Genomic DNA, 21,498 nt, shown 5'->3' with positions numbered 1-21,498 from the left:
TTTAGCCAAATGTTTGTGGGCACCTGACCATCACACCCCAATCTGTCGGCAAACATCCCATTCCAAAACCATGGGCATTAGTATGGACTTGGTCTTCCCTCTACTTTTATAATAAGCTCCACTCTTCTGGGAAGTCTTTCCACTAGATGTTGGAGCGTGGCTGTGGGGATTTGTGTTCATTCAACTACAGGAGCATTAGTGAGGTCAGGCGCTGATGTTGGGATGTCGAGGAGGTCTGGGGTTCAGTCGGTGTTCCAGTTCATCCCAAAGGTGTTCAGTGGGGTTGAGGTCAGGGCTCTGTGCTGGACACTCGAGTTCTTCCACTCCAACCTTCACACACCATGTCTTCATGGAGCTCGCTTTGTGCACAGGGGCATTGTCATGCTGGAACAGGTTTCAGCCTCTTAGTTCCAGTGAAGGGAAACTGTAATGCTACAGCAGACAGAGACGTTCTATACAATTGTGTGCTTCCAACTTTGTGGCAACAAGTTGGGGAAGAACCACCCATGGGTCAGGTGTTTACAAACTTCTGTCCATAAAGTTTATCTCTCCTGCACTTCTCCCATCCAAATTGACATTTGTGCAGTAGAACAGAGAGTCTACACTCAGTAATTTTTTACAATCAGTAATTATACACATATCAAGGTTATGTTTGTTGTTATGCACCCAGGTATGCTGACCGTGCGAAACAGATTCGTTGTAATGCAGTCATTAATGAAGATCCCAACAACCGTTTGGTGCGTGAGCTGAAGGAGGAAGTGGCTCGTCTGAAGGACCTGCTGTACGCCCAAGGCCTCGGTGATATCATTGAGAGTGAGTCACCATCATATTATATTATTAATAATGTTTTATTCATGCAGGTGAGTCCCATACCTGCGAATTGGAGAATATAATATATATACATGTATGAAAATTTTAGAAAATGTTAGAATCTGTCTCTTCTTAGAGAAAGGAATGGATTGAGGAAACATAGGGCTGAAACAAAGGGACATGGGACCATGGGGTTGTTTCCAGACAAATTTCAATGAGTGAGTATAGGGCCCTAAAGACATATGACCCTGAGACTTGGGAATATATTGAAAGATACAGCCATAGGAACATCAGGCCCCTGGAACACCATGTGAATAGAGGGCTCTGAGAACATAGAATCTATGAACAAATGACCCTGGGAAGATGGAACCCTGAGAGATACAGTTTGGTAATATAGGACCCAAAGAATGTAGGCCTCTTGGAATAAATGCTCCGGGAATATTGGGCCTTGGGTACATAGGAGTCTGGGAATATATGGCCCTGGTAATACAAAATTCTGGAAACACTGAATTATCAGAATACTTGACTCTTGAAATCTAGGAACCTGGGAACATAGGTCACTGGGAGTATATAGCCCTGCAAATATAGGACTCTGGAAGATAGGACTCTTGGAATATAGGAGCCAGGGAACACAGGACTCTGGGAATTTATGGACCCTGAAACATATAATTCTGGGAATGTAGTACTCTGGGAATATATAGTCCTGGGAACATTTGATTCTGAGAACACAGGACTCTGGGAATATAACCTGGGAACCTTGGAATGTAGGGCTTTAGGAACATAGGATTCTGGAAACATTTGACTCTGGGAATATAGGACTTATAGCATATCAAACTCAGGGAACATATGTTTCTGGGAACATTGGGTCCTGGGAATATATGACTTTGGGAACATTGGACTCTAAGAAATGTAGGATTGTGGGAATTTAGAGCTCTAGGAATATGAGACCCTGGGAACATAGGACCCTGGAAACAAAGGTAGGACTCTGGGAACATATGTACTTTCTTTCTACTTATGTACATATGTATAGTAGAATCCTGGGAATTCATAATTATATTGAACAAGGCAGACAAAAACACAAAGGAAACAAGGACTAGACAAGGAACACTAGATGCATTTATCTTCTTATTTCTGTGGCTAAAGACAGGACTCTGGGTGCCAGGTGATTATATCCGAAGGATGCATCTCTTTTCCTCTCTTTCTTTTCCTCAGCCTATCGAGGTGCTGGTCCTGGAATACCTGCCCTGAAATGTGTGTATTTCTGCACCTTGCAGTTTAATAAGGACCATAGCAGAGGCTCAGGACCACCACAAACACTCCTAGAGTGTAATGTTCTGAAATGCAGTGTGGTGCTCCCGGGTTGCTCTGTTCACTTGTACATGCTTCCAGCTCATTTTTATTCATTAAGGCAAGGCTTGGTAGTTAGCAACTGGCTTGGCCCTTCGCTCTCTCTCTCTCAGCCTACGTTCACATTAGAAGATGAGTCGCTGATATCTTGCTCAGTTTTTACCTTATGACTCTTACACTCTTTGTTTATAATATCTTTAATGCTTCTTTAGCTGTTATAAGATATGTCTTACTAATAGTCGATATTAAACAATGACTCTGATCATGTGCATTCCCACTTTCGCGTAGGAACTAGTCAGGAAGCAGAAAAGCAGGCTATATATTGAATGCTTCTATTTAGCAACAGTAAAGCTGGCTATCCTTCTGGTTTAGCTGGCTATTCTTCATCTCGGGCAGAAAACGGAGCTAGAGAGTGTTTATAGCCATATCGTTATAATTTTAGTTTAAAGTAGTCTCTCAGCCAAGATATGTTTGCTTTTTTGTTTTGTATTGGATCTATGAGACTAATGCTGCTAAGAAGTAATTTGCTACAAAGTCATCATTAAGAACCACAATGCATTTTTTTAATTTTATTTTGAAATACAAGTGATCGTCCATATTCACACACTTAAGCTTTCTGCTATAGTTCCACCGTCAAACCTTGTGAGGTGGAGCCTGATTTAAGATTGGAGTGATATCACACTGCACTAAGGAAAAAAGTGATACTGGTTGTCCAGATGGCTGCGCTCACAACGTACCAGTGTTCAGTTACATGGTGAAGTTCAGTTCACAGGAAGTCCCACTGTGTCCTAAACCACATTGGCGTCACTGAAGAAGTGGACATGACACAAAAGATTTAGCTGTTAGCAGCATTAGCCTTCACAGTAGTTCACAAACCTAAAAGAGATATCACACATGTTTTGGCTGATTGACTAGAGTTAAGGGAAGAGTAGATTTGTGGTTTGAAGAATTTCCGGAGCGAATCATTAGACCTTATTGCTTTCACTATTTCCTAACTTAATCTGTCACCAGAACTGCATCTCTGAGTCACCTAGTTCATGAGTAATCCCTGATCATGTGTCACTTGTTAATGTGAACGTAGGATCCCTAAAGCAGATCAGCTCTGGCCTCATGAACAGCACTTGTCATGGCCCAGGCATGGTTACAACCCTGAAATGAATTTGAGGTGTAAAATTAAAGACTGTTAACCTTTTAAATGTCACACTGTTCTGAATGGCTGGACACTGTCCTGGTCTGAATGCTTGTTGTTAATGGAGAATCCTCAAATTTATGCTCATTGTTTTGCTTTGTACTGCCTCAGTAATTAAATGCCAAAGCTGCATTTCATGATTTTTTACTCTTCCTCTTCTCTCTTGTTCCCTGCATCCATATTTATCCATTTCTCTGACCTCCACTCTTTCCTGTAACTCTCCTGCCTCTTGTTCTCTTTCTTTTTTCCAAAACATTTCGGACAGACTTGTCTAACTACAACCCTAATATGAATAGTCTCTGGGCTGTCAATCAAAGCCGTGATCTCTTCACAGTGACCAATGCGATGACAGGGATGAGTCCCTCTCCCTCTCTCTCGGCTCTCTCCAGCCGAGCCGGATCCATCAGCAACTTACACGACCGGATCATATTCACCCCCGGCAGTGAGGAAGCCATCGAGAGGCTTAAGGTAAAGGAGGGGTTGTGGATGGAGAGATGATTAGAAAAGCATATAGATGGATAAATGGATGGATCAATATATGGATGGCTAAACTAACAGATGTACAGTCATGGGTGGCACACTTGGTACATACTTGATGGATGGATGTACAGATGGATGGATGGATGGCTGGATTGGTGGATGAATAAATGGCTAGATGGTTAGATGGATGGGTGGAAGGTTAGATGAATAAATTACTGTATGATTGAAAAGATGGATGGATAGTTACATGAATGGATGGATGTACAGATGGATGGATGGATTGCTGGATGAATAAATGGCTAAATGGTTAGATGGATGGGTGGAAGGTTAGATGAATAAATTACTGTATGATTGAAAAGATGGATGGATAGTTACATGAATGGATGGATGTACAGATGGATGGATGGATTGGTGGATGAATAAATGGCTAGATGGTTAGATGGATGGATGGATGGATGGATGAACATATGGATGGATGGTTAGATAAATGAATGGATGGATGGTTACAACCAAATTAAAGCAGACTTGGGTGCTAGATTCAGACTTTAAGACTTTAAGCCATGAGTTTTTTTTGTTGCGCTGCCTTTAGGAAACAGAGAAGATCATCGCAGAGCTCAATGAGACGTGGGAGGAGAAACTGCGGCGCACTGAGGCCATCAGGATGGAGAGGTCAGACACATCCAAGTGTCTCATTCCAAATAATAAAAAATTATCCCAGTCTCGGAGTCCTGAAGGACTTGATATGTGTGGCTTCTATCCAGCTTTGTTTATGCAAACTAACAAAAGTATTCTGTGTTGATAGGCGATAAATAACTCAATTTAAAATGAACACTGATGAAGTCATGATGTGTATTTCCATGGTTATATCCAAATCTTCCATACTACTATTTCAAAACAGAGCACTATCTATAGAACGTACTATTTACATTCTTATGAACTGTCTTTCTGCTACAGTATAGGTTTCCTCGTAGCCACGACCAAAACTAAACCACTGTGCCAAAATAATGTGCCATCTCTAGTAGCAGACTGTTATGACCTGCTCATTACATCTGTAACCTCCGATTGTGTTTGTTTCAGTTTCTAATGGAAATTGGCCTAATGGTTTCCATTAAACATTTCAACACTGAATAATAATGGTTTTAATGATCTTTAAAACTCCAATTATTATGGATTCTGTTACAGATCTAGGATATATCCAAGGTTTCATAGTTTGAACTACAGCTACATCAGTTAGAGACATCCATTAGACCACAAATCACCACCGAACCCCAATGTCACCAACATAGACCATCAAAGTCCTGCAGAACCCATTAACATCCCATTAGAAATCCAATAAACAGCTGTAGAATCAGTCCTGGGTCGTGGGTCACCTGTTAAATTAGGACTCTTTACAATGAGATATCATTCCATATGGAAATTGTTGCATTATTTTCTATACATATACTCTGCATATACAATATACATGCTGTCTAACTAGCTATGCATATAGTTTTCCTGGTTACCATGACAACTGGCTACAGCTATATCTAAAACCCAGTCGAAATCAAATAAACTCTAGTCAGATATGTTTTCTATTAAAACCACATATGTTCATTTATCCACTAATATTTGTGTAAAACTGTGAACTTTTCTCCATAGGGAGGCTCTTCTGGCTGAAATGGGCGTGGCCATTAGGGAAGATGGAGGCACTGTCGGAGTGTTTTCACCCAAAAAGGTCAGAGGAAACTCTAGATTCTCAGATCTCAGCATTCCTATTATAACTGATGGATAATTGAGAATATGCATTGACCATGATATGAAATTTCAGACGCCTCATCTGGTCAATTTGAACGAAGACCCGCTGATGTCCGAGTGTTTACTGTACTACATCAAAGACGGAATCACCAAGTAAGAGTTGTTCTATGATGTGTGCAATAAAACTGTGAAATCCACCTCTATCAACCACTGACTTGTTTTTTCCAGGGTGGGCCGTGAGGATGCTAGCTGTAGGCAGGACATTGTCCTGAGTGGACACTTCATTAAAGAAGAGCACTGCATCTTCACGAGCAGCGCTGGACCTTCAGGAGACGGAGTGGTGGTACTGGAGCCGTGTGAGGACGCAGAGACATATGTCAACGGCAAGAGAGTGACTGAGCCCACAGTTCTCAGATCAGGTGAATCCTACTGGATAAGTTCCTGTTATGTGTTGCAGGAACTGTGACACAGTATCCCATGGAGGAGGCTTACAAAGAAGCTTTGGTGTTCTTTTTATTGTTTTGATTTGTCCTGTAAATCCGGTGTTAACATTAATGTCGCTTTTTAAAAACCAAATCCTGAGGTACTAAGAACAATTTTACACTTTGTGAAAATCTTTGTAATTTCCACAAACATCAAGCCACTAGAAATGTACCAACTATAAACCTTTGGTGTTTTGAAATCATATCTTGCATAAAAACAAATGAAACGTTAAAATGTTTTAGTTTGCCAGTAAAACTTTTGCAAGATATTAAAGCTTTGATGTTTTTATATGCTTCTTAGCTAAATGCATTCTGTGAAGTTTGTGTTTGACCAAGCTCCACAACAGTAGCTTCTGGTCTGAAGGAGTAGGAACTACAAGCTCTTTGACCCTGGTTGCAGGAGCTTCTTGTTCCTCAACTGTTCTTCCAGGAGCTTTTACTTCTTCAACTGAGGTTTCAGAAGCTTTTGGTTTTCAAAGCCATGTTTCCAGGAGATTTAAGTTTCTTTAGTGTGGTTCCAGGAGCTTTTAGTTCTTCAACCATGATTTGAGGAACTTTTAAGTCCTTGACCATGGTTTCAGGAGTGTTTAAGTTTCTTGTCTGTGTCCAAGGGTCCAGGAATGAAACCAGGATCAAGAACCTGGTTTCATTCCTGGACCCTTGGACACAGGCAAGAAACTTAAAGCTCCTGGTTGAGGAACTTTAATTGTTCTTTGTTTCTAAAAGCCTGGTTTTTACAGGTGGAGTCCCTTTGTGAGATACAATTTTAAAAAGATCTCTTCATGGGTTCTTTGGATAGTTAAGGGTTTTTTTTAAACTTGGAACCTTGGAACCCTTTCCTACAGGGAAACATTCTGTTGTTCTGCACAGAACCTTTCTGGGTTTTACCTGAAAATCAAACGAAGAACCTTTTAGGGGTATGAGATTAAACTTTTGGTAACCAGTTGGCATGTACTGTATTTGTTTTTCAGTATTGTACGTTTTTGGACAGGCAGTGCAATACCAACATGCTTGACAAAGCTGAATTAATTTAGGTCTAGCAGCAATACCTGAAATATCCATATGACTGGGATCAGGATTTGGATTTGTATCCAAGTGGAAAAAGAAACTTCAAATGATGGTACCTTCAATTGGTAACCTTTAGCTGTGTATGGTGTTCCTCTCAGGGAACCGTATCATCATGGGAAAGAGCCATGTGTTCCGATTTAATGACCCAGAGCAGGCAAGGCAGGAACGGGAGAGGACGCCGTGTGCCGAGACCCCCATGGAGCCTGTGGACTGGGCCTTCGCTCAGCGGGAGCTTCTGGAGAAACAGGGCATAGACATGAAACAGGAGATGGAGCAGAGGTATGGCAGTCACAATAATAATAATAATAATAATAATAATAATAATAATAATAATAAACATCATAATAAGGAAAGCCAAGATAGAGCTGCATGTTCTTGATAAATCAGGCATGGTTTAGTGGTTAACCCCACCTTACCTTGATGTTTGTGTTATCTTCAGACTGCAGGAGCTAGAGGATCAGTACCGCAGAGAGCGAGAGGAGGTGAGCAACCTTCTGGAGCAGCAGAGACTGGTGAGCAGTGTTAACAAGTCTGAAAAAATATAAGGGACTGCAGAAAATGCTAAGTTTTAACTTGCATTTTTGACTTTCAGGACTATGAGAGTAAGCTTGAGGCTCTTCAGAGGCAGGTTGACTCCCGATATTACCCAGAAACTACAGAAGAGGAAGAGGAACTAGAAGAAGAAGGTGAGGAAAGATCATATTGCCATTAATATTAGCATGCTCAGAAAACACAAACAGTAAATTTTGTTCCAGTGCCAAATACACTATATGGCCAAAAGTATGTGGATGCCTGACCATGACACCCACACACACGTCTAGAATGTCTTTGTGTGCTGTAGCATTACAGTTTCCCTTCACTGGAAATAAGAGGCTTAAACCTGTTCCAACATGACAATGCCCCTGTGCACAATGCAAGCTCCATGAAGACATAGTTTGCCAAGGTTGGTTTGGAAGCACTCTAGTGTCCTGCACAGAGCCCTGATCTTGACCCTATTGAACACTTTTGGGATGAACTGGAACTCCGACTGCACCCCAGGTTTCCTCAGCTGACCTCAATAATGCTCTTGTGGCTGAATCGGTACAACAGCATTCCAAAATCTAGTAGAAAGCCTTCCAAGAGGAGTGGAAGCTGTTATAGTAGCAAAAGAGAGGCCACCTCCACATTAATACCATGCCTTTTGAATAGGATGTTCAACAAACACATATGGATGTCATCGTCAGGTATCCACATACCTTTGGCCATACAGTGTTTCAAGTATATAGAGTACAGAGAAAATGTAGTACCTGGGCACATTCAAGCTCTCAGAGTTAAATGAACGTGGTCTTTATTGAGCAAGTCAGAGCTGACAGTTTTAAGGAGAAATTCCCTGACATGATTTGAAGAACAAACCTTGAGAGGAACCAGACATAAAATGGAACCTGTCCTCTTCTGAGTGACCCCAGCATGGTATACTGTCTCTATAGTCAAAGGCCAAGCAGTACAAGCCTCTCAGATGTCCATATGGGAGACGATTCCATGTCTTATGGATCAGTAGTAGTATTTTATAATCAGCTTCTGTAGCTTCAGTAAAAAAGTGGTTATATAATTACACCCTCCTCTTCTAGTATGAACTGGAGCTTGTTTAGGGACCAAACATCCAGACAGCAAGGCATTACATTAATCCAATCTAGAGGTAATAAAAGCACGGCCAAGAAATTCTACATTTTTTAATGATGACTTAGTTATATTTAGCTTCAAACTAAAGACTGGCAGTGATAATCATAGCAATAGTTCAAGAGTTACTACATGCAAAGTTTATTTCTTGCTGCCTGTGGCCTTAGTAGAAATACTTCTGTCTTATCAGAATTACATAAGGGCAAGTTGCTCAGTATGTTTTATTTAATGTCTTTTACACATTCCTCAACTTTATTAAGCTCATATCTTTTGATCTGGTTAAAGCATCTAGCTGTGTGTCATCGCAGTGGAAGCGAATACCATGTTTATGAATGGTTGTAGAACAGGCCCTAGAACAGAGCCTTGTGGAACACCAAACTTTATTTTTGTAGTCACAAAAAGTCACATTTTCTAATCTATCTAGATGAATATAGTGATCTAGAGTTGTAAAATAACACACAAACGTTAGATATGGTGGTTTGTGTTTGGGTGTTTAGCCCAGATTCCACATGCTGAGATTATCTGAAAAATAATATTAAAAATGGTTGCTACTCAGGCACACTTGTTTTGAGTAAGACAAACATGAAGCCATATATGTTAATAGTCTAAAAGTAGTCATGGCTTTAAAGCGTTGCATGTTTCTGTGTCATGCAGTGCCGTGGACTAAGCGGGAAACTGAGCTGGCACTCTGGGGTTTCCGGAAATGGCGCTTCTACCAGTTCACTTCACTGCGGGATCTGCTGTGGGGCAACGCCATCTTTCTCAAAGAGGCCAATGCCATCAGTGTCGAGCTCAAGAAGAAGGTGAGAGAAGATCTCAATTCTGACAGCTTCAGATGATCACCAACACCAACTATGTATTAACTTATAGATATAGTGTGATCGTGTGTTATGTAAGAAGTTGTGTTGTTATAGGAAGATATTCCACAACAGTGTGAAGTGAAGCACAGTTACTGTTATCAACATCAAGTTGATTATTTTCCAATAACGGCACATCCCCAAGTGTTTTATTTCTGTATAAACTATTGCCATTTCTATTTATTAGAGAGCAACAAATCATAATTTTATCCATTTATAGTTACATTTAATGTTGCAGAATGTTGGTGAAACAAGTTAATTCCTGTTCTCACTTACGTTATAGCAGCTATAAACAGTCTCTCCCTCACCAGCCTCTCTTTATTCTCTCTTGAATTTAAGATAAAAGAAAAAACACATCTTCTGTCCTGAAGATGTCTGAAAACTTAACGTTACAGCTTTGACACTGGAGACTCCTTTCATAAATGTTAAATAAGTTTGGAGTTTTTAGAGTTATAAAGTATATAATTGAGTTTCAAGGCTCTCATAGCTTTGACATTTGAACCTGCAGCATAACTAGGTATACAGTACGTGCCATATGGTTTATTGGAAATAAACTTGTTTTTAGTTGTTAATAGCTGATTTTTGCGTTGTGTGTGTGTGTGTGTCTCTCCAGGTTCAGTTCCAGTTCGTTTTACTGACGGACACGCTTTACTCCCCGCTCCCTCCTGATCTCCTGCCTCCCAGCGTCGCTAAAGACCGTGAGACGAGACCTTTCCCTCGCACTATCGTAGCTGTGGAGGTGCAGGATCAGAAGAACGGAGCCACTCATTACTGGACCTTAGAAAAATTAAGGTATTGAATTCTGTTATGAACACTTATGTTTTAATTTTCGATAACTGATGAAAATTTAAAAAAAAATTCATGACTAAAATGCTAATGTTGCTAATTGAGAGTATGAGAGCCACTGAGAGTATGACCACTTTTGCATTTTTAACATTTTTATTTTGCCTTAGAGTTTACTCTTAGAGTTTGGGTCTGATACTGAACACCATCCCTGTAAAATAAGTATTTTAATCTTAAATCATAAATATAGTCCTCAAAAAATTAAAACTGAGCCAAGGACAAGATGTTCAGCTTTTAGTTGTACTATAATTTCAGGATTATTTTAATAATGGAAGCTAATTGTAGGGATGGACAATATGATGATATAATATCCATATCGTGATAAATAATGCCACAATTACACTTTCCCGAGATATTGAGGATATCATTTTATTTTATAATTTATTAATTTATTATTATTTTTAAATAATTATGAGATGATTTGCTGTTAATGTTTTGTACTGAATCTTTAAAACTGTAAATTGTAAAACTTTTAACAGAATATATTTTCCCTCCTTTTCAGTTACAGTTATGCATTTATTAATTGTATATACAATGAATGTACAGATAAATCATTTTAAATATTTAAAAAATGTTAAATATTTTATTTCTGTGAACATAGTTTTATTTAATTATTTATTTCATTACATTTATTGTGGGAATTGATTAAGTAGTTTATTAAATAAAAGTGAAAAAAACTGTTTTTTTCAGATTATTATTATTAATGCAGCAGTGCAGGTTATTATTATTAATGCGGCAGTGCAGGTTATTATTATTAATGCGGCAGTGCAGGTTATTATTATTAATGCGGCAGTGCAGGTTAATATTATTAATGCGGCAGTGCAGGTTAATATTATTAATGCGGCAGTGCAGGTTAATATTATTAATGCGGCAGTGCAGGTTAATATTATTAATGCGGCAGTGCAGGTTATTATTATTAATGCGGCAGTGCAGGTTAATATTATTAATGCGGCAGTGCAGGTTATTATTATTAATGCGGCAGTGCAGGTTATTATTATTAATGCGGCAGTGCAGGTTAATATTATTAATGCGGCAGTGCAGGTTATTATTATTAATGCGGCAGTGCAGGTTATTATTATTATTGCGGCAGTGCAGGTTATTATTATTAATGCGGCAGTGCAGGTTATTATTATTAATAAAGCAGTGCAGGTTATTATTATTAATGCAGCAGTGCAGGTTATTATTTTTTAAAGTTTTCCTGGACGTTTCTTAGTAAACCTTGGTAAGGTGATACATATCGTGTGTGGTGAAAATGAGAATCATTATATAATATTTAGCTTATAGCCACCAGATTAGCAGTGTGCAAGACAGTAACCTGAAGTGAATATTTTCACAGGCAGAGGTTGGACCTGATGAGGGAGATGTATGATCGAGCAGCTGATATTCCCAGCAGCACCGTGGAGGACTGTGACCACGCCCTGACCGGCGGCGACCCCTTCTACGATCGCTTCCCCTGGTTCCGCCTCGTCGGGAGGTCAGTACTGGACTGTGTGTGTGTGTGTGTGTGTGTGTGTGTGTGTTTGTGTGTGTGCCGTGCTTCTCAATGCTTTGGGACGCAGCAGCTGAGCTTCTGCTTTCACCCTGATATACACAACTGAGTTGCTTTGTGCTTACATAAATGTCCAGATTTTATACCAACCTTTAAAAAATCAATATAAGGATCCATTAGTGCCAAGAATGTAGCTGTGTACTTATGTGGATGTTACTTTACAGGAAAATCATCAACGACAGAGTTACTTTTACCACCCAGAAGTTAATTATTTTTCTAAAACAGCATCCGTGCGATTTTTATGCCTTTTATACCACAGTCATAGTTTTTATCCATTTATAGGTACACTTAATGTTGTGGAACAGCTATAGCAGCTATAAACAGTTGCTCCCTCACCTACCTAGAAAATAAACGCAGCTTGTCATGTTATTAAAAAATCGTAATCTTCTCTGTCCTGAAGATGTCGGTCGGTCAGATGTCCAGTGTCTCTGACACTGGAGACTCCTTCCTCCTTTTGATGATCCTTTCAGCTGATCTTACAAGGAAAATCCAGTTTGTTGTGGAAGAAACAAGGAGAACGATATAATGTGACACAGCACAAGAAAACAGCTGACGTATTTGGCACTAATGGTACTAAACGAACACAAATCAGCCTGCGAATGCAACATTGTGTGAGTGTGTGATTTTTGTCTCTGAGACTGTGTGTATATACGTATGTGTGTGTTTATGAATGAGCTGTTATGTGATTGAGGCCCTGATGTACTTAAAATGTGTACAAACTTGATAAACACCTGAAAAATGCACTAGGTGATTTACTGTCAGGGTTTTACGAAGGATTTCAATCTTTCACATGAGCAAAATAGCTTGTGCTGTCCGCTTTGCGTGTCTGCCTTAAAGAACATGTAATTTGGTGTGTTTCTAGCTAGATGTGTAAAATAATGGGTGGAGTAGCTTCAGGAACAGAGATTGTGCGCATATTAAATACATCCGAAAAGGTACATTCCTACAAACCTACATTATGTTCACACTTTTCAATTGAAATCCAAAAGATTGTCTCAAATGATTCCTTGGACCAATCCAATGGCGCATGAGGACTTTAGCTCCTAACTGCAGTTAGTTCCCATTTACTGTTTGACGCAACAATGGAAGAAAAACGTATAACCGCGGTTTCATGTTATCCTGTCATATACAACCTGTCATTAAAGCTTGTAAAGAATTAGCAGAGATCGTTGGTGTCTGTGGTGAGTGCCGTGTGCATAGCGTGTAAATCAAACAGCCAGTTTTCACTCTGATTAGTGTGTTATTTCATTTCTCTTTAACCAGATAGCTTTAGAAGGTATATACACCAATCAATCATAACATTAAAACCACCTGCCTAATATTGTGTAGGTCCTCCTTGTGCCACCAAAACAGCTCTGACCCGTCGAGGCATGGACTCCACAAGACCTCAGAAGGTGTGTGTGGTATCTGGAACCATGACGTTAGCAGCAGATCCTTTAAGTCCTGTAAGTTGTGAGTTGGGTCCACCATGGATTGGACTTGTTTGTCCAGCACATCCGACAGATGCTTGATCTGATTGAGATCTGGGGAATTTGGAGGCCAAGTCAACACCTTGAACTCTTTGTCATGTTCCTCAAACCATTTCTGAACAATTTTTGCAGTGTAGCAGGGAGCATTAACCTGCTGAAAGAGGCCACTGCCATTAGGGAATACTGTTGCCATGAATGGGGTGTATTTGGTCTGCATCAACGTTTAGGTAGGTGGTACGTGTCAAAGTAACGTCCACATGAATGCCAGGACCCAAAGTTTCCCAGCAGAACAGATGCCCAGAGCATCACACTGCCTCCGCCAGCTTGCCTTCTTCCCATAGTGCATCCTGGTGCCATCTCTTCCCCAGGTAAGTGACGCACATACACCCGGCCGTCCACATGATGTAAAAGAAAATGTGATTCATCAGACCAAACCACCTTCTTCCATTGCTCCATGGTCCAGTTCTGATGCTCATGTGTCCGTGTTTTTGGGGGTGGACAGGGTCAGCATGGGCGCTCTGACCGGTCTGCAGCTACACAGCTCCATACGCAGCAAGCCGCGATGCACTGTGTGTTCTGACTCCTTTCTATCAGAGCCAGCATTAACTTTTTCAGCAATTTGTGCTACAGTAGCTCTTCTGTGGGATTGGACCAGACGGGCCTTCACTCCCCACATGCATCAGTGAGACTTGGGCACCCATGACCTTGTCGCTAGTTCACCGGTTGTCATTTCTTGGGCCACTTTTGTTAGGTACTAACCACTGCATACCGGGAACACCCCACAACACCTGCTGTTTTGGAGATGCTCTGACCCAGTCATCTAGCCATCACAATTTGGTCCTTGTCAAAGTTGCTCAGATCTTTACGCTTGCCCACTTTTCCTGCTTTCAACACATCAACTTTGAGAACTTACTGTTCATTTGCTGTCTGATATATTCCACCCCTTGACAGGTGCCATTGTAATGAGATAATCAATGTTATTCACTTCACCTGTCAGTGGTTTTAATGTTATAGCTGATCGGTGTATACTGTAGCTCCTACCGTTTCTCATCAGAACTAAAAAAAAAATGCTGGACAGGACACGCCCACAAATGACAACAGTAGTGGTGACTACATGGCAAGAGGAGATAGGCTAATAACGACACGAGGGACTTCTTGTCTGCTAGTCTGAACATAGGGTTAGTAAATGCAAATTTTTAATTGTTATTTACTATTTGAAGTCTCAGTAAATCAGGGCCGAAGTGCAGATGTGCAAGTGTGTGTGTGTGTGTGTGTGTGTGTGTGTGAAGGCGTGTACTAACCCAGTTCCCGTGTCTCCGGCTGCACCAGCACTCCCATTCTGAACACGTGCATGAGCGAGCGCATGAGAGACCCCTCCCCCTCCCCCACCCTCTCCGAGCCCGACTCGGACGTAACTGAGCTCGCAGACGAGCGGCATTATGGAAAGGAGGAGGAGGAGGAGGAGGAGTTGGAGGACCTGGACGATGAGATCAGTATGGAGGAGGGTCATCAGTGCCGAGGCCAGGACCCCTTTTACGACCGCTGGCCTCTGTTCAGTTTAGTGGGAAGGTTGGTGAGGCTTCAGGAGCTTCGCTGCCAGAGGAAACCAGCTCTTTCACACACAGACACACACACATGCACACACACACACACACGTACATACATACGGGATGTAAACTAATGTGAATACATTATTCAGAAAAACAGATAATGTGTTCTAAACAGATACAAATACAGATATGAATAGCAGGAGCACTATTCGTTTTTGTTTTTGTCCCCAGAAGTTTTTCACAGGGCATCTGGGTGAGACTAGAGGTGCGTATGGGGACTGGGATCCCAACCAAAAAAGTCAAGCAAGCGGGAGGTGTTTACTTTCATGCAGGTGCAAATGAGCGGTCAGATACGAAGCTCACTGGAGATACAAAGCCCAGCAGGGTGTGGTGCATTTACAGCCTTCATTCATTCATCCATCCTTAGTAACTGCCTGGTCAGGGTCGCGCTGGTGTAAATTACACTGCTAGTTTCTTTACATTTTGGGGTTGTATAAACTATATTAAATTTGACATGACTTAAAAACCTGCCTAAAACCATTGCTGATGCCTAAAACTGATCTTTTAAGCTTTGTGGTAGTTGATTATTGATCAGGGGCACATTTGCCTCGCACCTCCAGGGTTAGGGGGTCCGATTCCTGCCTCCACCCTGTGCGCTGGAGTTTGCATGTTCTCCCTGTGTTTCAGGGGTTTCTCTCGGGTATACTGGTTTCCTCCCCCTGTCCAAGGACATTCGCTGTAGGCTGATTGGCATTTCTAAATTGTCCGTAGTGTGTGAGTGTGTGTGCGATTGTACCCTGCGATGGGTTGGCACCCCGTCTATGGTGCCCCCCGCCTTTTGCCCCCTTTTCCCCTGGGAGAGACTCCAGGCTCCCCGTGACACAGTGTAGGATAAGTGGTACGGAAAATGGATGGGATAGATGGATATGTATAGAATGTAGAAAATATATAAAATGATAATGTAGAAAAACAATAGTGTCAAGAAATTCCATTATAGGAACCACGACGTATCTTAATTTTGTAAATTTGTTAAAGTGGATCTACAGTGCTGTGAAAAAGTATTTGCCAATTCCTGATTTCTTCTATTTTTGTATGTTTGTCACACATAATTATATCAATTTATATCAAACAAAGTTCAATACAAGACAGAGACAACCTGAGTAAACACAAAATACAGTTTTTAAATGATAATTTCTTTTATTGAAGGAAAAAATTATCCAGCTCCAACTGGCTCTGTGTGGAAAAATGAATGCCCCCTTAGTTACTTAACCAATTAACTAAATTTAATTTATAATTGATTAATTAGACTAGACACACCTACACTTGGTTACTGCCAGAATCTAAACATCACTTAAATAGTACTTTTCCAGCAATGTGCAGTAGGTTTAAAAAAAAAAAAAAAAACCCAGAAGAAATCAGGAGGGGGCAAATACTTTTTCATGACACTATAGCTAAAATTATTATTTGTACCAACAGGCATGTAGACTTCAATCCACAGAAAATCCACTTTTTATATATTATTTCTTTCTGTGGCATTGACATCAGGACACGTGTTTAGTTTTGGTCTGCGCTTTATCAGCTGATGAAGGTCACGATGAAAGAGCTGGTTTCGACTGCAGCGGTCTCGCCCAGGCATGCCAGAGCTCAAATTTTTATCCCAACGTTTGAATCTTTTTTCGATTGGCTTTCCACATCCTTATTCGCTTGCACACATTAAACACCCAGAGAGCTGTGATGTGTGTTGACTTTAAGTTCACTTTTGAGTTCACGTGGAGTGAAATTCATGTTTGTTTAATGTTGTTTTAATTTTTATTATTATTAATTTTTTAAAAACTTTCCTTCTGTTTCCCTTCTAGATTTTTTTTCTGGTTTGCATCTGATCCGTCAGAGCCAAATTTGAGACTTGTTTTGGATCACTCGACATTTTTGTTTATCTGAGCATGCTCTAATTTTTTGCGCCTCACCAATCTTGTCGTAAGCTCCTCCCCTCTGGCACCCCTCCTGCCACGCCCACGGCCAATCAGAGATGGCCTTAAAACCCATTTAAATTAAGCAGGCAGAATCGATGATAAACAATTTCTAAATTAAAATAAAAAAAACAAAACGAGGACTGTAGTCTGAAGTAAAGCGAATGTGCGAATGTAATCTTTACTCTAGATATAAAGCCTTTCTACGTAATGACTTCATAAGACATGCATAAGCATTGAATAACATTTATAGAAAATGTATAAAAAATGTATGCATATGTATGATAATATTTATTTATTTGGTTAGTTATTTAAACAGCTATTTAAAAAATAGCTATTTAAAAAGCTATTTATTTATTTACTTATGTACTTATTTACTTATCTATCTATCTATCTATCTATCTATTTAGTTGGTTAGTTATTTCAATAGCTATTTGTTTATTTATTTATTTATTTATTTATTATGACTTGAGAGATAAATAGACATACACTGAGGTAAACAAACTTTAATTGCTAATTTTCTTTGGTATATACATAATTTGCTAGCATAGATTTTTTTTATTTATTTTATTTTTAAACGTACATGTCTTACTAGCTCTTTATTACTTTAAATGGTGATGCTTCATAACAATGTTATAAACAGAATAGTTATACATTTTTATAGTAATTAATTAATATTTAATATTAGTTTTACACTACAGTACCTTCACATTTATTTCAATTCATTTTGTATCTCACAATGCTAACTTCTACTCTGCTAACTACATTCGCTTTTTTGTTTTCTGTTGTTTTTCTTAACACATTTTTTGTTCCTTTAATGTTCATCACATGCAGTAGGATTCTTTATTCCTTATTCTCCAATCCAGTGTAATCCAATCAAGCTGTTTCAAGGCGATATTTTAATTAATGTTATATACAGTACAGAGACTGTAACTGACTCGCCAGATAATGTGATATGCTGACTAGCTTGCTAGCAGTGTTGCTTTAAAATAGTTAGCTAAGGTCTCCTTCAATTAAATGTCATTACAAATAACAGAGCAATAACACAACAAATAACGCATATTTGGCCTGTTGTTCAAAAGAAACAGCTTCATTTTCAAATCTACCAACAAAATGCAGAAATTCATGTCGAAGTAAAGAAACTAAAACAGTACTCGCTACTCAAACTGAAATATTTTAACTCCTTAGAAACTTCACCAGCTTGCTACTTGCTAAAGCTGGTAAAGTCGCTACATTTTAAATCAAGTAGTTTGTAAGGAGTTCAGATAATTACTTTGCTGCTTTTAGCAATGCTTCTGTCCTTTACCTATATTTACAAGTACAACGCTAACTAGCTATCATTACTAGACAAGAGTGGACAGTAACACCGGTACAATGCTAACTAGCTAGCAATATTAGACAATAGTGGACAGTAACAACAGTACAATGTTAACTAGCTAGCAATATTAGACAATAGTGGACAGTAACAACAGTACAATGTTAACTAGCTAGCAATATTAGACAGTAGTGTTGCTACAAGTAGCGTAGTTATTTGTTTACCTACATTTACCAGTACAATGCTAACTAGCTAGCAATATTAGACAGTAGTGTAGCTAACTGGATAGCAGCTTTCAATGAGAAATGAGAAAAATGCATGATCCTGGTTGGTTAATCATGTTTCTCAGCTAGTAGTCAATAAAATATGACAAAACAAACTAAAGGATGTGTTGATTTGTCTGGGTGAATATGGAGGAATCATAATGACGCCTTCATTGACCTTTTATGAACATCATTATAGTTCAGTTACTCTGGAAAACAATGTCATAAAATATTTCACGGGAGGCTCAAGCCCACCCTCAGGTATGACTATTGCTCTATAAATGTGTTATTCAGTGTTTATGCATGCGTTATGAAGGTTTTATAAGGGTAACCTGCAAATAAAAGGAAGCATCTGTTCAATCCAATTGAATCTCCTCTCCTTTTTTTTCTGAGAGCGGTGGGGGGCTCACTGGGTTTTAAGAGACGAGCAGCAGACGCTTTGTTTAGTTTTTCGCCTGAGCAGCTTCCTGTTTAGTTGCTTTTTTGCGTGTCAGTGTTGTGTTGTCGTGTGCAGTGGCGGTGTGGCTGCGTAAATAAACATGACCGATTCTGTTCTCGCCCTGCACTCGTTTTTTCCTCTTCTAACTGATCTTCTCTCTCTTTCTCTCGTCCACCGCAGGGCGTTTGTGTACCTGAGTAACCTGCTGTACCCCGTCCCTCTGGTGCACCGTGTGGCGATAGTGAGCGAGAAAGGCGAGGTGAAGGGTTTCCTCCGGGTCGCCGTGCAGGCCGTCTCAGGTACATCACCTCATTTCTACATTTATATTTACCACAGACACACCATATTTGGTCATTAGAACTATTTGATGTAGTGTGTAGGTGCATAAATGAGCCCATATGCAGTGCACTTTTATTTTTTTGTTTAAATCAGTTGTTTTTAGTGATAAATGTCTTGGTAGTGAGGGAATACAAAAAGCCGTAAAAATACAAAATTACTAAAAATTGGAGTTTTTACATTTTTTCTTTATTGTTTCTGAGCAAAACAGAAACAACATCATACAAAACTGAGTAATAATAATGAAAAAATAATGAATGAGGAATCTCTAATTTTAAATAAGTCCCCCAAATTTACAAATAATCTTACACAGAACTGGTGTCTCCTAAAAATGTACAAACCATCTTAAATAGGTCTGGCTCCTCCCCCAAATTTACAAATCTCCCCGATCCTGATATCACCCTTAAACATTCCCTCAAATAATCACAAGCAGTCATATTACAGTAACAGATCTGGTCAGTACCTCGTTCTTTCTCCTCACAGCTGATGAAGAAGCTCCAGATTACGGCTCGGGCGTCAGACAGTCAGGAACAGCTAAGATCTCGTTTGAGGATCAGCAGTTTGAGAAGGTCTGCTATGCTTTGCTTTTTCAGTATCATGATTCCAACATCGTAAGCTGTTTCCACTTTACTCGAGTGACATCGGACTGTTTCGACTGCTCAGTTTCAGACAGAGTCATGTTCAGGGGGAATGTCGCACTCTAACACGTCTCAGGAGGAACTGCGCATCGTAGAGGGAGAAGGACAAAACGCCGACACGAGTCTCTCAGCCGACGAGGTCAACAACAACACCTGCACAAGTACGTGAGAGATGACATGATGTTAGATTAAATGAATTAAAGGAAACTTCAACGGTGTTGACTGGAGCGACAAAGCTAATGTAGCTAATAAATAAGGAAAGTCCAGTTTAATATCGAGTCTGAGATTGGGCCAAGGATATAAGCCCAAAAGTTACCTTAATATTTATCCTGGAAAAGTTCCTCGTATTCAGAGTCAGGTTATGTACCTGCCTGAGTGGATTTTACACCTGTGCGTAATTCACACCTCTGAGGTTGTCAGATGTTTCTTGAGTAATTGTTTAATTACTAAAACAATGCTAACGTTTGTGCTAATTCGATGCGCTCTCCTGTAAAGAAAATGTGTCCACAGTTTGAAGGATAAGCTGACTGATCACTCATCTGCTACACTTACAGAGAAACTTTTAAGTTCATTCATCATTTTATCAATAAAAAAAAAGCAATCCTCTACATCTTCCATTTATTCAATATCAGCCTCAAATGGTATATTTACAGAAAAAACATAAGTTTCAGCGTGACACATGTTGTGGTTACATCAAACTGTCAGACAGTGACGCTGGACGTAATACTGCTCCTTATGAGAGTTAAAACCATGCAAGAAAAATGCTCTTCTCTCCTCCGCCTCTGTGTGTGCAACTCTCAGTAACTTCTGAATAGCTCTTAAATCTGTAGTTACGCCTGAGGTCTGAATACAGATGTGCAGAATTTCAGTATTAAATCCTCACTGTGAATCCAACCTGGTTCCTGATCGTGGTGTTTCTTCCCCTCAGTCACCCCTGATGTTCCTGGAAGTCCTCAGAAGGAAGGTGTGGAGGGTGGAGGGGACGCTGTACAGGAACAAACACTTCCACACCTGAAGATTGGAAGCAGCTTCACCTTCAGAGTCACCGTCCTGCAGGCGTCCAGCATCTCAGCCGAGTACGCCGACATCTTCTGCCAGTTCAAGTGAGTTCACGCTCGTTAATATACGCTCATGGTGCCTATTTATAATAATAATAATAATAATAATAATAGTAATGTTTACAATTTTGTTACCAATTTTGTAACATTTACACTGAACTATACTTAATAATAATACTGTGCTAATAACATTAAGTGTTTACACCACAGCACTGCTGAATTCTGCGTTCTGATTGGTCAGAAGGTGTTGATTAGTTTTCTATAACAGCAGCTCTGACAGTAGTGCAGCTGCAAATCACAGGTTTACGGTATATTAATGAACTCGTTGTACTGTAATACGTTATTGTTTCTATAGTAACAGCTGATTCACAGGGACGTGTAAAGCGGACGCTCCACAGAAACGGATTAAAAACGTGTGTAATTGTTGATATGGTGAAGTTTTTATTTA

At 39.8% G+C, this 21,498-nt stretch overlaps 1 protein-coding gene across 7 annotated transcripts in view; it reads left to right on the top strand.

Annotated features, from left to right (window-relative positions):
• Positions 1-21,498, top strand: part of kif1ab (kinesin family member 1Ab) — a 59,572-nt gene that overhangs the window by 17,374 nt on the left and 20,700 nt on the right. For 2 of the 7 annotated variants that reach the window (XM_034310410.2, XM_034310408.2), the window contains exons 13-29: positions 671-813; positions 3,681-3,814; positions 4,416-4,495; positions 5,465-5,540; positions 5,634-5,713; positions 5,789-5,979; positions 7,209-7,389; positions 7,550-7,622; positions 7,703-7,796; positions 9,421-9,569; positions 10,237-10,415; positions 11,803-11,940; positions 14,814-15,053; positions 19,199-19,317; positions 19,838-19,923; positions 20,018-20,153; positions 20,921-21,095. In XM_034310410.2, coding sequence (XP_034166301.2) covers positions 671-813; positions 3,681-3,814; positions 4,416-4,495; positions 5,465-5,540; positions 5,634-5,713; positions 5,789-5,979; positions 7,209-7,389; positions 7,550-7,622; positions 7,703-7,796; positions 9,421-9,569; positions 10,237-10,415; positions 11,803-11,940; positions 14,814-15,053; positions 19,199-19,317; positions 19,838-19,923; positions 20,018-20,153; positions 20,921-21,095 — 2,274 coding nt within the window. Of the gene's footprint in view, positions 1-670; positions 814-2,022; positions 2,062-3,680; positions 3,815-4,415; positions 4,496-5,464; positions 5,541-5,633; positions 5,714-5,788; positions 5,980-7,208; positions 7,390-7,549; positions 7,623-7,702; positions 7,797-9,420; positions 9,570-10,236; positions 10,416-11,802; positions 11,941-14,813; positions 15,054-19,198; positions 19,318-19,837; positions 19,924-20,017; positions 20,154-20,920; positions 21,096-21,498 lie in introns of all 7 variants that reach the window. The other 5 variants (XM_026934993.3, XM_026934992.3, XM_026934994.3 and 2 more) reach the window with 3 other exon arrangements.

This window comes from Pangasianodon hypophthalmus, chromosome 14 (genome assembly GCF_027358585.1).
Source record: "Pangasianodon hypophthalmus isolate fPanHyp1 chromosome 14, fPanHyp1.pri, whole genome shotgun sequence".
In the NCBI taxonomy this organism is placed as follows: domain Eukaryota; kingdom Metazoa; phylum Chordata; class Actinopteri; order Siluriformes; family Pangasiidae; genus Pangasianodon; species Pangasianodon hypophthalmus.
The sequence above is the reverse complement of the archived record's forward strand: the minus strand, read 5'-3'. Positions and strand labels throughout refer to the sequence as shown.